This window comes from Artemia sp. Qi Xiang Cuo, chromosome 19 (assembly GCF_049724085.1).
Source record: "Artemia sp. Qi Xiang Cuo chromosome 19, ASM4972408v1, whole genome shotgun sequence".
Lineage (NCBI taxonomy): Eukaryota > Metazoa > Arthropoda > Branchiopoda > Anostraca > Artemiidae > Artemia > Artemia sp. Qi Xiang Cuo.
The window spans coordinates 53,383,529-53,401,389 of NC_142812.1; the positions used below are offsets into that span (position 1 = coordinate 53,383,529).

Genomic DNA, 17,861 nt, shown 5'->3' on the forward strand with positions numbered 1-17,861 from the left:
TAGAAACCTTATATGTTAGTAATGGGCAACTAGCATAACTTATAGCTCTTGCCCTGAGGGCTGGGGGGGGGGGGGGGGAAAAATCTTCAAAGACATAATTAGTGGACCTTTTTACGATGATAAACAAAGGGTTATATCGAAATTTAATAGAATGTGTTTGGAGAAATGAAGGGCGTGGTTGGGGGGGGGGGGGGTTGCCATCCAATTACTTTTGACTCTTAAAAAGGGCACTGTAACTTTTTATTTCCAAATGAATGAAATCCTTCCGAAGTTTCTACGACAACTCCTTCTATACGTAGTGCCTTGGTCAAAAAAATAAATAAATAAAAAATTTTGCCCATATTGCTCTTTACTTAGGCAGTGCTATGGCGCTGCCTATCATTATCTCAAAATAACCATATATGTAAATGCAAGCTATTATGATTTGGCCCATATTTGCATACATGAAGGGGGTGTGCGTAAATTATCTCTTTAAAAAATATGATAGGAAAATCTGTATGAAAAAATATGTCAGGGCTTGAAAAATTAATTTCCATATTCCACCTCTTCCTGCTGTCTTTCGAATATTTCCTAACCTGAATCCTCAATTTGTCCCATGCACATTGTCAGATGGGGGGGGGCACAAAAGGAATTTTCTACAAAACGCATCAAAAAAATAGTATATACGCTTTTTTGGTACTTTTTTGCGGGTCTTACAACAAAAATTGTGGGGGGGGGGGTTGAAACCTGGTACTTCCTTTCCTGGATAGAGCCTTGCCCATGGTTAGGATGAACAAAACTGTTCATAGTTAGGATGAAAATCACATTCCTTTTAACATTGTCTCTTTGACTATTTTAACAAAAATTGTGGGGGGGGGGGGTTGAAACCTGGTACTTTCTTTCCTGGATAGAGCCTTGCCCGTGGTTAGGATGAACAAAACTGTTCATAGTTAGGATGAAAATCATCCTAATTAGGATGAAAGTCATAGTTAGGATGAAAGTCAATCATCTCGTTGACTATTTTACTTTGAGTCTTTAAATCTTGGTGAATTTTAAGTATATTTTGTGTGCTTATCAATTTTGGCTTTTTGTTTTAGTTCCGTGCTCTATTCACTTCTTTCAAATCGATCATCAGATACGTGACATCTTTTCACTTGTTCGCGTTGCCATATAATTTCTTATTCTTCTTGTGTATATGTGTTTTAGTCATCTTGTGATTTGATTGCTACCTGACTCTTATTTTAATGAACTAACCTTTAACTTGGAAACGTGCCCTTTAGTGACCTAATAATTTTTATCATTGCATGACTTTTTGCGGATAAATTCTGAAACCGAAATATTTTCAAGGCGGTGCTGTGGTCCACTTTTATGCAGAATCTGGAGAGGCGTCCACCCACTCGCCAGCTATACAAGGTGAATATATTGCACGCCCTTGTGAGTTTCGACCAATCAGAGAAGGAGAGTTGAATTTGCTTTTTGTTGAAGAAAATCGTGGAGAGCCAGTGATACATAAAGATTTTAGTGACGTATTTGAAGATTTTGGCACCAGTCCAGAAGTGGCTGAAATATTTAAACCAAGTGCCAATAAAGAAAACTCAACTGTGAGAAACATAGGGATTACGAAAAATGCGTCTTGTGAAGCAGTTAAGCGTGCGCAGATCAGCGTCACAGCTGATAAATCGTGTTTGGCAAGCAACCTAGAACGGGACTCGGAAACTCAGAAACAAAGTTTGGATATGGCGAATATAGTTTCCAAAGTTGAATCCAAAAAAACTTATTCGCCGGCCATTTTTCCAGTTGAATTTGACAAGTCTGAATTTCGCTCTTCGTTATCAGAACGGACTTCAAACTTTGTTGGAACTAATGACTCCTCTGTGTCGCCAGCTTTAGTTACAGAACCTAATATCTGTTTTGAAAAGGAAATCAGTAATGACTCGGAAACCAATCAGTTTCCGATGACTCAAAACAGTAACGACTCTGAAACCAATCAGTTTCCGATGACTCAAAAAAGTAACGACTCGGAAAACCAATCGGGTTTAATTAAAACTGAATTTACTCGAGTAGAGGATAATGCAGTTAACTCTCCCAAGTTTATTGCAGCTAATTCAGATAAAAAGGTTGAACAATTCGAATCAGGAGCATCGTATACGTTAAGTTCTTGCTGCATTACTGCCACGGGGCAGATTTCTGATTGTGCCGAATTTAACCCCAATTTTGATTCCAAGCTAAATTATTTGTCTGTTGAATCAGAAACCAAACTTGGAAATAAAGTGAAACCCTTTGAAGTAGAATCAAAAATAGCAGAGATATCAGAGTTAGATCATAGCTGCAGCACTGCCCCTAAACAAACTTTTGATTTTACTGAAGTAAAGATTAGTTTAAACCCAAAGGAAACCGACTCTTTCGACGTATTTGAAAGTGGCCCAGAAAATAAAGAGAAATTGTATGACAAATCAGAAATATCAAAGCCTTCGGAATTAAATCGTAACTGCATCATTGCCCCTAAACAGACTTCTGATTTTGCTGAATTTCAGATTACTCTAAATCCTGAGAGAAATAGCTCGCTCGATTTCTTTGAAAACAGTTCTGAGAACAAAGAGGATCTCTTTGAACTAGCACCTGAAATATCAAAGGCTTCAGAAATAAGTCGTAACTGCATCATTGCCCCTGAAGAGACTTCTAATTATGCTGAATTTCAGATTACTCTAAATCCTGAGAGAAGTAGCTCGCTCGATGTGTCTGGAAATAGTTCAGAAAAAGAAGAGAGTCGCTTTGAAGTAGAATTTGAAATATCAAAGGCTTCAGAATTAAATCGTAACTGCATCATTGCCCCTAAACAGACTTCTGATTTTGCTGATTTGAGCATCAATTTAAGTTCTCATGAAAATAAACCATCTGATAAATTTGATATCACCCCAGAAACTAAAGACCAACGCCTGGAAACAGAACCAGAAGGTTCAAATATGTTCGACCATAACATAATCATTGCCCCTGAACAAGGTTCGAATTTTGGTGAATTTAAGATCAATCCAAATTCTGAAAAAAATTACTCATCTGATGAGTTTGATATTAACCCAGAAAATAAAGAACAACTTTCGGAAATAGAATCAGAAGTATTAAATATATCTAGTGATAACTTAATCACTGCCCATAAGCTGATGTCTGATCTGATTGACCCGTATCACAGTGACTTATCTGACGAATTTGAAATTAACCCGATGGTTAACCCGATGGTTCAGCTTCATTCACTAGATCTGAATATATCAATTGACCAACCTCCAGAAGCGGTTGATGTTCATAGAGATAATCAATCTGAATTCAGGAGCGGTGTAATAAAGGCCAGCTCATCTGATTCTGAAGAATTTGAAATCCGTCCATTGCAATTTGAAACTCACCTTGATTCTGAAGATTCTGAAATCCCTGATCTTGCTGTAGACTTCTCAAAAGATTCATCAGAAGCTAGGAGAGATTTAGACTTGTCCAAACATGATGTCACTGCAGAATGTGCTTTAAAGCCTAGAATTCTGAATGAGAACTATAGTGCTGGTGCGGCTTGTGAATTGGATAAGAATCTAGTCGATGCTCATTCATATGAGAAAACAACTAATAGTGATGAAAGTGATAAAGTGGTGCCCGAAGAAGGTGTTGAAACTCACTTGAAACCAATAAGTAAAAAGCAAAAGAGAAAGGGAAAAAAGAAATAGTAGTAACGTAATTTAACAAAAGTCAAATCAAGAAGTTAAGCACAACAAAGTTCTTTTTTTTTTTTCTTTTCGTTTTTCTTTCTTTGTTTGGAATCGGTTATGAACCAAATCTTAAATCAGTTTTATAACATAAAACTAGTGTAGATAAGCATAGGTGGACACAGGTCTGACCTTCCTGGGGGGGGGAGTATCAGAACATTTTTATGAAAGGGAATTTCTTTCATTCCTCCTCAATGCAGCTATTAGAACTAATTTAGCTATTTAATATAACTAGTTCGAGGCAATACATGCTAAGCTTTTGTTATAAATAAAGTAAAAATTGAGAAGTACAAGTCAAAATCAATTATAGCCTACAGGTTAAATTTGATTTTTATTGAGAGTTTGATACATTATTTTTCATTTTAGTTTTAGGTAAATTTGTATGCTTTCTAAGCCCCAGTTTTATTTATTACGTGTTTATTTTATTTAAACAGCCAAGAAAATAAAAAGAATTCCTCCCACGAACCATCTCACTCAAAATTTGCCTCTAAATAACTTAAAAAATGCCTAGTGATGTAATGATTTCCTATGGATGAAAAGTTAAAACAGGATGTAGATATGTACGAAGGAGGGGACCTCTTGGCCCGGGCCTCCTCCAGATATATTTTTACCACAATATCTTGCAATATACATAAAATTTTCTCTTTTGCTGTTGCGAAGTATTGTCCCCCTTCTTTCCCCAAAAATTACAAACACCTGTCTGGAAAGTCAAAATTTCCCGCCTAATTTTGCTCCCTTTTTTCTATTTTTAAAACCCTCAAAGTTGTCAATTAAGCTCTGCTTTTTCACGTAAAAAAAAACTGCTATTTTTTTGGATATTGCCATTTGGATATTAACATGAAATACGCTTTTGTTATTGTTATGCAGTTATCATACAGTTATACCCTATAGTTATAACAAGGAGTAATTTACATTTCTATCATATATGATTGACACTGTTGGAAAAACCTGTTGATAGGAATCCGTTGGGCAGGTTGAAAACCGTTAGGTGAGTTGAGCGGACGCTAACCGTTACAGGTTCTCTAGCGGGTTGAAACCTGGTAGAGAAGACTCGTTGATAGGAAACCGTCTGTATTTGTGTATTGATTCAATAGAAACATCAAGCGCTGGCCTAAATGATAGAGCATTAGACTTTCGATTTCGAGGTCATTAGACTGAGTCTAATATAAGGCTAATTTGTATGATATATTCATTTTTGTGTAAGTTGTATTTGTAGATAAAACATCAGTCTTATTCTGTTTATTTGTGCATATGGATAAACAGTCCGATTAAAGGGATGGGGGATCTTTCCTCTTTATAAATGAGTATTTTTAAAGTTATAGTTTAGTAAGTCAGCCCTGTTGTGTCTCATGGCTGAAGGATCGAGTTGAAACTTTCCGTGATTGATTTGTTGGGGGGGGGGGGGGGGTGACTACGAATTTTGAGTGTTAAGCCTATTGTCTTACAGACTTTGCTACTAGTAGGTTATAATAAATAGTCATATACATGATACTGCACAGTCGTACAGTTATAGTATACAGCTATGGCTGCTCTGTCGTATTAGCTTGTAGTAATGTTTTAAACTTTTGTCATACTGAGCTCTTATCCCTTAAAGTAACAAGGAGGTTAAAATATTTTGTTCTGTGATTTTATATTATGTCTATTAATGTCTGAAAACTTCCAAGTTTTGCAATTTCCATTTTGGTTGTTTCAGAATCCTGAAGCTTTTTGGACAGTGCCATTTTCATACCTGTTACCATGTTGAACCGTGAAAACAAATAAGCAAAACTAGTTAGTTAAATATGGCAATGCTTTTGGCTCGTAAAATTCAATTCTTAACAGTTTTTTTTTTTATTCCCAAAGACAGCTAAATCTTTATACTAGAGCTACATTTTCTCAGTCTGTTTGGTCCCATATGTTTTTAGCCTATTTTTCGTTGATTTTTCACCGACGTTACTTTTTTCAATTTGGCACTTGCTGCTTCCAAAAACTAGATATAGGGGTCTTTTTCATCTCTTTCCTATATAAAAAAAGCACACAAAACAAATATAAAAAATATATAGGTAAAACCAAAGCAGTCGCTTCCGGCTTCTTGGGCTCAGGACTTTTTTTTTCTCGCTAACATGCCAGCTTGGGCCTTTGGTGTTTGTGAATGGCCATCCGATTTTCAACAAAATTATGGAAAGTGACCGCCCATTTTAGGGGGTGGCTGCCAGTGGTGTTAATCAACGAATATGTAGGGGGGGGGGGGTGCTTCAAGTTTTCGGAACTAAGATACAAAATAGGCATTTTTTTTCTAAATTTAGGTTCGGGCATTTTTTTTCGAGATATTTTGATGAAAATGCAAAAAAAGAGGTTTTGTAAAACCTAGGAGAGGAAAATAGTCCTCTGTCCCCCAATTGGCTTCCTTGATGGTTGATCCAACATCGCTAGAACTGTAGATCGGGATTGTAGGTCTTACAATTGATATGCCACTAAATAGGCCACTGGGCTGACAAACTTATAAGGTTTCAAGTGGAAGGACTCCCCTCCCCCGCACAAACAAGCCTAATGGTTTGACCTGTGTACGCCTACCTGTATATTTGAAAGCAATGCTGTTGGCAAACTTTAAATTTTGTTTTATTTTACTAACTTATTTTATTTTAAACAAATTATTTTATGCTTCTTATTTCATTAATTGTCGTTCATTAACATAGTTTGAAAATACTCAAACGTTTTTTTTCTTCGATCTGGTCGTGTCACCTTTCTTTGAGTTCTATTTTGAAATGATCTATAAAAGAATAGTACTAGGTGAAAAAGTTTTGATTTAACTCGATATACTATCTTATTCTAATTAAAATTTATTTGGCAGCTTTTATTTTATTCAGTAAGGCAAATTAAAGCTTTTATATTGCCTTTTTTCATCTTGTTGTAGAATCTGTGTTTGAATTTTGCCTTGAAATATTGTTGAGAAAGTTCTAGGCGAGAATCACTAAGTTAATTTGATTTTGTTAACGTTCATATACTTTATTTATTTCACACGAGACATGTCTCTTTGGATTTTATTTTGAAACAATACCAAAGAAAATGATGTCTTGGTGCTATATATTTTTAGAGCATTTGCTTATCCTTGTCCTAGCATTTTGTAATTGTTGATGGATATCCTTAAGTTTTAGTTCTATATTTAGTGCCATAAAAAATCATTAAAAATTAATAAAATTACTAGAAATGATCCTTTTCCTCTGACAAATGGTAAATTCATAATCTGACCTGTAAAGTTATGGTGTTCAACTTACAATCTAGATCATGGAAATGCTATTCCGCCAAGGTCGCCATTCGCCATCCGGCAGTGATTTCTTGGTTGATTTAGTGATTTTCTTCAATAATCTAGTGATTTGTGTGCTGATTTAATGATTTATGTTTTTAGGCAAGATAAAAATCACTAGAAATAGCAAAAACTTAGATTTTGTTTTTAGATTACTGATTTTGCTGGTTTGTGGGTCTTGTGGGTTTGTAAATTGTGATGTATATAATTACTGATTCGAGAGTCCAGTTTTACAGACCAATTTTATAGCCTTTTTTTACACCGATAATTCTGAATCTTATATCAAGAATCTGGTTTATCGTTGAAATAAAGGGCCTAATATATCAAATTATTTTTAGAGTATATTTGGTTGTATTAACCTAATTAAATTTATCCAACTTATTTCACAGTCATCATTTAATTTAATGTCTTTATAAAAACTTTATAATCTATAAATTTATATAGTATTATTTATATATATATATATATATATATATATATATATATATATATATATATATATATATATATATATATATATATATATATATATATATATATATATATATATATATTATATATATATATATATATATATATATATATATATATATATATATATATATATATATATATATATATATATATATATATATATATATATATAATGTTCTCTGATAGTGGCGTCAATGTGCTACAATTTAGGGAAGTTAGGGGCAAAGTATGCTTTTCAGAATATTGGGAAGGAATTTGTCGTTTTTGAAGATTTCAGTGAATATACAGAAAACTATTTTTCGGTATTTTCAATCAAAATACCCAAAGTAGGTATTTTTTGTAATTTTGGTGGGCACATACAGGATATGTACAGTATATGTATATAGTTCAATATATATATATATATATATATATATATATATATATATATATATATATATATATAGTGGCGTCAATAGTATATATATGTTCTCTTATAGTGGCGTCAATGTGCTACAATTTAGGGAAGTTAGGGGCAAAGTATGCTTTTCAGAATATTGGGAAGGAATTTGTCGTTTTTGAAGATTTCAGTGAAAATACAGAAAACTATTTTTCGGTATTTTCAATCAAAATACCCAAAGTAGGTATTTTTCGTAATTTTGGTGGGCACATACAGGATATGTATATAGTTCATATATATATATATATATATATATATATATATATATATATATATATATATATATATATATATATATATATATATATATATATATAATGTTCTCTGATAGTGGCGTCAATGTGCTACAATTTAGGGAAGTTAGGGGCAAAGTATGCTTTTCAGAATATTGGGAAGGAATTTGTCGTTTTTGAAGATTTCAGTGAAAATACAGAAAACTATTTTTCGGTATTTTCAATCAAAATACCCGAAGTAGGTATTTTTCGTAATTTTGGTGGGCACATACAGTATATGTATATAGTTCATATATATATATATATATATATAATATATATATATATATATATATAATATATATATATATATATATATATATATATATATATATATATATATATATATATATATATATATATATATATATAATGTTCTCTGATAGTGGCGTCAATGTGCTACAATTTAGGGAAGTTAGGGGCAAAGTATGCTTTTCAGAATATTGGGAAGGAATTTGTCGTTTTTGAAGATTTCAGTGAAAATACAGAAAACTATTTTTCGGTATTTTCAATCAAAATACCCAAAGTAGGTATTTTTCGTAATTTTGGTGGGCACATGCAGTATATGTATATAGTATACATATATATATATATATATATATATATATATATATATATATATATATATATATATATATATATATATATATATATATATATAATGTTCTCTGATAGTGGCGTCAATGTGCTACAATTTAGGGAAGTTTGGGGCAAAGTATGCTTTTCAGAATATTTGGAAGGAATTTGTCGTTTTTTAAGATTTCAGTGAAAATACAGAAAACTATTTTTCGGTATTTTCAATCAAAATACCCAAAGTAGGTATTTTTCGTAATTTTGGTGGGCACGTACAGTATATGTATATAGTTCATATATATATATATATATATATATATATATATATATATATATATATATATATATATATATATATATATATATATATATATATATATATATATATATATTTATTTTAGGTGGGCACATACAGTATATGTATATAGTTCATATATATATATATATATGTATGTATATAGTAGTGGTTTTAGGCCTCGTAATTTGAGGGGGGACAAGGTATACCATAGGATTGTAAAAATATAAAATAAAAGGAATTCAATGTCAGATGTCAGTAAGACTTGGAGAACAGCTGCCCCTGCCCAGGTCTAGAACCGCCACTAGTATATAGTATAGTATAATCCGTATATTTTAAATGTATGTATCTGTATGTCTATATAATAACTTGATACATAAAATGAAGTATAGTTGAACTAATAACACAAGTTGAAGTATAGTTTTTTTCACTAACAATACGAGTTATATAGTCATATTACATTTTAAGTTTCATAACGTTACTTAGTTACATCGTATGTCGTCTCTGTTTCGCATAAAGATCATTTCTGGCATTCTTACCCTAATGGGACAACCGTTTGCTAAGCTGGTCTCAAAGGGGAGATTACTGGGGCAATGTAAATAAGGAGGATCGAAGCATGATTGAACATACATTGCTCATGATACATTGCCTTTTAATACATCCCAGTAAACTGTTATTGGGAATTATTTCAGAAGTTTGAAAATGTCAGATGCGGTTCTTAGGCTTAACAGAGACGGTATTACGTTTAAAAGTTGTATTTTGACAATAACACAAATAATATATCAGTTATGTAATTTTGGAATAACACAAGTTAAAGTATAGTTATAAAGTTTATTGTTTTTTTATCATTATTATTTATAGTTCTATTACTATTATTATTATTGTTGAGTTTTATTATTATTATTGAGTTTTATTATTATTATTGAGTTTTATTATTATTATTATTATTATTTGGTTTCTTCATTTAAAATTTTTCTTATTTAGTTGAAGTTACCCCAAAAAGTGGTAGTCACATCGCTTCTCTTTGAATATTATTTTGAAACAATTGAAAATTATGCTTGGCATTATATTTTGTTCTTATCTAGTATGCCACGGAGCCTCATAGGATATCCGCAGATTATAGTCATATTTTTGCTGCCACAAAAAAAAAGTTTTTAACATTATGAAAAGTACTAGAAGTGAGTTGGATTTATCGTCAATACTTTTAATGATTGAATTATTTGCATTCTTTGTGAATTGATAATTTCTATTAGATTGTAAAACTTATTTATTATTTTAATTTTTTATTTAATGCATGTATTTGTATATGTATATATATATATATATATATATATATATATATATATATATATATATATATATATATATATATATATATATATATATATATATTGAATGAGTCTTTATCATTGGAAGAAATAAAGAAATATGTATTAATATGATTTTTTAATATATAATTATTTAAATAGCTATAAATTATGCACTTCTTTTTGGGAAATTATAAGAGATAATTTCTTATATTTTCTCAGCCTTTTTGAGCCCATTTTTTAATGGTTCTTTCATCCCTTTTTCGAAACAATTTTAATGATCTTTAGAAAGTCAAGCACGGTTTTTAATATATGGTGATAATTTTGGCAGTTAAGATCAGCCGGTGTATTTTCAGGTGCATCACATGTTTTGGCTTGAGAATCAAATAAGCCAGTGAAGCCTTTTTATCTTCTTTTTTTATAATAAATAAAAGCACTACGGGGATAAAAAGAGACACTACTTTTGTGACTAAATTAAAGGCATTTGGCCATCAGACTGTAGAACTTTTGTTTAAGAATACATTTTAGACTTTTGAGCTGGCGAATCATAAGATTTTACCCCGTTTAAACAGAGGGTTTACTTGTAAGAAATGTGGTGGCTCAACAATTTTCATTCTGTTTACTGTTTTTAAATTTTTTACAAGAAAAGCAATTTTTTTTTTTACTAAATCGAAATTTGACATTGCTTCAAGAGGTACAAAAAACAACGGACAAAAGAGGCGGGGCTTTTTACTTATTGTTCCTGACAACTGCATAAGGGATAATGCTACTGGCTGAAAATATGACAATTTACGTCACAGAAATAAACCAACAGAATTAAAGCACACTTTTAACATGGAGGGAAAGACAGATATCTCTCTTTGGTGCTTCGGTCTACTGTGAAAATTCTGAGTGCGCTAGGGTGCGGTGGAATGTCGTTTAGGATACATTACATCATTCAATGATGACGGGTGGTGAATTTTGCATTGAAATAATGTCGGGAATAAGTATTAGGATACGTTATCTGGTTTAATTTAATTTTGTTTAATTTATTTATTTCACATTAGTTTATTAAAAAAAAATTTATTTTAATGTTAGTTGAGATATCTTTTTTGTGTGGTCATATCGCCTCTCTTTGAAATTTATTTTGAAAAAATGCCGGCAAATAATGTCTTGATACTATATATTCTCAAAAAACTTGAATATCCTTTTCTGGTATTTTGAAAATGTTGGTTGGATGTATGGGAATATTGATTTTCAGTGTAATTCTTCTCGTTCCGTTAATCTTTCACAGTGTGAATCCCCCCTTTCCTTCTTTTTGCTCTCTTATATACGGAAAAAGTGAATTAATTTTGCATATGTTCTAAATTGATTTTGTGACTAAATTGAAACATAAAGTAGATTTCATAATGTATTTGGATTTTTCGATGTAGCCTAGTTTTTCTTCCTTTTTTTTCTTTTGTCGGAATATTGGAATTGGAATGTTGTATTTAATCGCGTCTTGTGGAACAATAAATCATACTACGACTGTTTCTTGTGTTGTTGATAGTTATATATTTTTAGTCTTATTGCATTAGTTATCTTCAAATTACCGTATTCAGTTGAGTTTGGTGTGAATTCAGATATGTTCCTTCAAATGTTCTAGCCGATTTCTTGGATTTATAAGCATTTTGGTTTTTAATAAGCCCAAATCATGGGATAAAATGAATAGTAAATAATTGTTCCTGTTTTTTTTGTAGTGCATGGTGCATCCGTAAATATATCTTGGAAATTTACTTAATGGTGAGCAATAGTTCTTACGACTTCTGAGTCTAATCATTGTGATTCATGATGAAAATAGCTCCATTAAAGTGACGAAACACACAGTGGGCCTGTTAATAAGAACCCAGCTCCCTGTTGCTCAGAGCCGTTAATGGGGCCATAATCCTACACCCGGAATGAGTTAGTTCCGGAAACAGTCTGTTTTTTGCATAGAATATCATTCATTCTCGTTTCTGAGAGGCAGCAATCGTTGATCCTATAATTCTTGAGTTCCCTTGCTTAAGAGCTTCTGTGGGGATTCCACTCTGCAATTGCATTTATTCCACATAGTATAATTCAGCCTCTTTTCACTCGCGAGGCTCGTCATACAAGACACCACCTTAACCTGGTCCTATAACTTGTAGTAGTACTATCTCTCTGTATTTCTTCTGTTTGCGTAAGGTGTTTTGTGGAGATTGATTTGATTCCAGTTCCCCAGGTCCTTTGTGTTCCGCTGCGCAAGCCATTCCACTGGTCGGCCGTACAATCCATAGAATGTTAAAGAAATACACCGCAGGGAGTCGCAACTTCGACTCTCAGCTCGCTTAGGACTGGAGCGTAGAATATATATATATATATATTTATTTATATATATATATATATATATATATATATATATATATATATATATATATATATATATATATATATATATTGAAAATATATATTTTCAATCTTATTGCATTAGTTATATTCAAATTAACGTATTCGGTTGAGTTTGGTGTGAATTCAGGTATGTTAGACGATTTCTTGGATTTTTAAGCATTTCGGTTTTTAAAAAGCCCAAATCACGAGATAAAATGAATAATAAATAATTGTTCCTGGGTTTTTTGTAGCGCATGGTGCATCCATAAATATATCATGGAAATTTACGTAATAACGAGCAATATTTCTTTCGACGTCTGAGTCTGATCATCGTGATTCATGATGAAAATAGCTCCATTGAAGCGATGAAATACGCAGTGGGCCATTTAATAAGAACCCAGCTCCATGTTGTTCAGAGCCTTCAACTGGGTCCTAATCTTACAACTGGAATGAATTAGTTCCGGAAACGGTCTACTTTTTGAATGGAACATCATTTAGTCTCGTTCCTGAGAGGCAGCAATTGTTGATCCTATCATTCTTGAGTACTTAATTACTTGTACTTGGAACAGGACTCAAGCATCTCAGCTCTCCCTGGTGTCCAGTAGCTTCGTCATTGTAGTAAGCCAAGAGTCACGGTCGTTTGCGAGTGGATCAATCAATTTGAGCCAGGAATTATCCCATCTTCGTCCATACTTCTTGAAGCCACCGGTTGGGTCTAGGTCAGCGTTGATGCAGGCGAGCCACGTTTTCTTTTGTCCCCCATGTCGCTTTTTCCATCCCGAAAGAGGTGTACTTCTGAGGGCTTTATTGACAAATGTATGTGGACGGCGAAGTGTATGGCCGAACCATCGGAGTCTTCTTTGTTTAATTATAGTGGCCAACTCAGAACGCTGATGGCAGATTTTGCGGACTTCTTCTTAGACATGATTCTCCTTAGACATGAATGGTCAAATACGTTGAGGGCTTGGATGTCGGATGCTTTCATAGCCCATATCTCACAGCCGTATAATAAGACAGACTGAACAAGGGCCTGATATATCCTTATTTTTGTCTTCAGACGAACATTTGACTGGTGCCATAGAGAGTGATTTAGCTGGGTGAAGACTCCAGTTGCTGGAGCAATTTTTGGCTGTATTTCTGATGTGCATCCTCCTATTGGGTCTACCCGAGAGCCTAGGTACTTGAATTCATGTATCTCGTGTATGGGCGACTGTTCTAGTAAAATTGGGGAATCTTGAGATGATATACCAGACGCCATGACTTTTGCCTTCGGGGAGCTTATTTTCAAGCCGACCAGAATCTTCAGCTACCTTCGATATCATAGATTGGGCATCTGAACGAGATTCAGCTAACAAGCAAATATCATTGGCGTAGTCCAGATCGGTGATCACAAAATTGGGACTTACTTCAACGCCTGAAAAGGTAGTCATTGCTCTGGTCATAATCCAGTCGATCACAAAATTAAATAAGACGGGAAACAATATACATACCTGTCGGACACCAAAATCAATTTTGAACATCGAGGAGAGTTCTTCACCAATCTGAATTTAGGCTCGCGTATGCTGGTAGTATGCTTGGATAAGTCTGACTCTCTTGCCTAGCACGCCATCCTCTGTCATGGCCTTCCAGATTCCATCCCTTAGAACAGAATCAAAAGCTGTAATAAAATCTATGAATAGAGACACTGTTGGTTTCTGGTGTTTTGCCCTGTGTTCACGAGTTTGTCTTAAGACGAATAGCTGGTCAATTGTTCCCATGCCTGGGTGGAATCCCGGGTGACTGGGCCTTGTCTTTACGTTGCGCTGGATGCGAAAACGATTATGCTACACTATGGCAAATGTTTTGGCAGCAATGCAGATGAGAGAAATCCCGCGATAATTGCTGCATTTTGTCTTTAGCCCTTTTTTGAAGACCGGAAGGATGATAGTCTCCCCAATCCTGTGGAACATTCTCTTCTTCCCATATACGACAGGTTAGTTTATGATGCCTGCACACAAGTGCTGTCCCTCCATACTTGTGAAGTTCAGTCGAAATGACATCAGAACCAGGGGCTTTATTGCTTTTAAGGCAATTGATTGCTTGTTGGACGTCATTTAACGTGGGGCTAGCCACTACCATCTCTTGAATGCCGTGTGGCTCTGTGGCTGGGCTTGTGTTTGAATAAGTTATTGGTAATGACCAAATTATTCGTCATGGCAAAGTGAAGAAGTATTGATCCCCTGCTACATCTAGCTCCAAGGCCGAAGTGGCCAATGGCAGACTCAGCATTGGATACTTTTCCCTCGATTCTGGCGTTAAAGTGGCCTCCAATAAAGATGAGGTCTCGTTTTGGGACTTTCTTAAGCGTACATGTAAGAAGTGGATAAAAAAGATCTGCTTTGCTCTCCGGTGCGTCTCTGGTTGGAGCATAAACTACAATCAGGGGCAGCCCGAGGGGGGGGGGGAGGTGCGCCGCCCCCTCCCCAACTTTTCTGACATTCGGTAAAATTTTCGCCAAAGGCGAAAATTTCAGCAGAAATTTTGCAAAATCGGCCAAAATTTAGCAAAATTCTTGATTTCTGCTGAAAATTTGGCATAAATCAGGTAGCGATTGGGTAGAAATTACGAAGATCGCCCCCTAATAAAACGAGCCTCGGGACGCCCCTGACTGCAATAACTGATATGTTGAATAGGTGGCATTTGAATCGCGCTCTTGCTACTCTATGTGAGATAGGTTCCCACTCTAGAAATGATTTCGAGCCTAGGGGACTTAAAATGATGCCCATTCCACCATACGCAGATCCATCAAGGGATCTGGAGTTGAAAAAGGAGAAAGAAGCGTCGTCTTCCAGTTCCCCAGGTCCTTTGTGTCCTGCTGCACAAGCCATTCTACTGGTCGGCCTTACAATCCATAGAATGTTAAACAAATACACCGCAGAGAGTCGCAACTTCGACTCTCAGCTCGCTTAGGACTGGGGCGTCGAATCCTGACTCCGAGTCTCCAACCATAGCTTGTCGACACTGTAGCTTTTTGGATTTTGATTCCCATCAAGGTGATTGGGAGGTTCAAGTGACAAACAAAACTATTTATGACACTTAACTCCAAATACACTAGAAAGAGTTTATTTTTTCTCCCTAAGATGTGACAAAATTGAATGTTTTAAGTCTGAAAGTGTTTGGCCGTTACGACATAGGAAGTCTACCTTGACATGGTTTTGCCATGAATTAGTCATAAGTGTTAGTCATGATAAGTCACGTCCAACGCTTCCATTTTCGGTTTTAAAAAATTACTATTTCTAGAAGCCCTAAATTTCGACCGAATTTTTGGTCTTAAAAAAAACACTTGGAAAATTCCCAGAAACAGAAACAATTTAATTTTATTTTTATTACACTTGGGAATAAAAGTGTTTCGTCAAATACTTTTTTAATGTTTTTATTTTGCTCGGTTTTTTTTACTTCATTGGTAAGTCTTTTGGGACAGAAAAAGAATATATTGCCACATCTCAGTTTAAAGAATATCCTACGCACGACAGTGACCGAAAAATCGCTGTAAAAAGTTCAAAAGTACGACTGTTAGCAACCCTGAGTGACTCATACACTTTACTAACAAATCTTGCTTTTAAAACTGAATGTTCTGACCACGTCTACATGCCCTTCGCGCAACCAATACCTATAGCACTGCTGGTATGTTATGTATGCCATGTCTATAAGCGGGTATTGGTAACTCTGAAGATTAATTTTTTTCAGATTTAAATCTTTAAACAGTGAAAGTTAAATAAACAGTCAAAGGTTTAGAAATAATATTTCTGCAGCCTTTGCTAACGGATGTAATCAAATGAACCGGCCCCCGGTGATCTATTTTCATTCTTTTTCTAAATATTCGAAATGACGCAACAGAAATATACATATATATATATATATATATATATATATATATATATATATATATATATTTTTTTTTTTTTTTTTTTTTTTTTTTTTTTTTTTTTTTTTTTTTTTGGCGACCTGATGTCGCCAACATCGTACTATTCAAAAGGCATTAAATTTCATCCAGCACGAGGCTACTTTAAAACCAAAAATTTTAAAAGTGGAAAGTGATCTTAAAATCTTCTTCCTTTTATTATTTTTGGTTTTGACAGTTCGGCTATAAAACTAATTCTTAGTTAGCAGTAGTTTAGTGTTTTATTTTCTAAAAATTGTTTTTGACATTTTATTATCATTTTTAATTGAAACGGAAATATTAAATAAAATATTAACGTTAAAATAAAAAACTTCTGTATGCGAAAACAGTAAAAAAATTCAAGTATTTGGGCTTCATATCCGAAATCCTATGCCAACGGACTAATTGATAGGCCGAAAAACTAGCCAAAAAAAAAAACAAATGAAAAAAATAAAGAAAACCCACCAACACTTTACAAAAATCAGAAAGAAAAACAATAGGGTGCTCGCATTTAAACAAAATCCAATATGGGATTATTTGGTGGGGGGGGGGGCAAGACCGTTCATCATGTGGTTCTACCAACTAACTAAAGTAAGTACGAGATAAGAGTATTTTGAAAATGTTTTTGCTATTTTATTTACTGCTAAAGATGACCCAGTTTTTTTTTATTATGATGGTTTTACGCCTTCAAGAGACAGCAACCGTAATTTTGGAATCACAAAAAAATATTTTTGGTAAAAATACTGCTTGTTTTCTGCCATCGAAGAAATTGACAAACATCGTCTTTTTGGAATTAATTTCCTCTCTTGTCGAGAGTAGCTCCTGCGCGAGGAAGCTGGGTGTGACTTCGTTCTAAGGATCTGCTACGATCCTGCTCGATTATCCCTCTGTACAAGTTACATTAGCCTGTTGCCGAATATGGATTTTCGCTTTACGCAGGGGCTCCTAAGGCCTTTTATACCTTATAAGTGAGAGATATAGATGTGCTGTCAATTACTGTTTCCTACGAGTAGATTTTCAACCAGGATACTCTTCTTGTAACCCTTCTTTCTGCTACCATCCAGAATCTGCTACCATCCAGCTCGATTATTCTTCTGTATAATTTACACTAGCCTGTTGCCGAATATGGATTCCCGCATTTCGCAGGGGCTCCTATGGCCTACTGGTACCAGTCCGTGGGATCCAAAATAGGGCCTCAAGGGCAAGCTGTAGC

General features: G+C 34.1%; 1 protein-coding gene across 4 annotated transcripts in view; it reads left to right on the forward strand.

The window, feature by feature from the left end:
• rudhira (breast carcinoma-amplified sequence 3 protein rudhira) overlaps positions 1-17,861 on the forward strand; it is a 120,143-nt gene that overhangs the window by 84,527 nt on the left and 17,755 nt on the right. For 3 of the 4 annotated variants that reach the window (XM_089105432.1, XM_089105434.1, XM_089105433.1), the window contains one exon: positions 1,327-7,368. The exons of the other annotated variant lie outside the window; for it this stretch is intronic. In XM_089105432.1, the coding sequence (XP_088961558.1) occupies positions 1,327-3,683 (2,357 nt within the window). In that variant the 3' untranslated portion in view covers positions 3,684-7,368. Of the gene's footprint in view, positions 1-1,326; positions 7,369-17,861 lie in introns of those variants that run through there. 4 annotated transcript variants of the gene reach the window in all.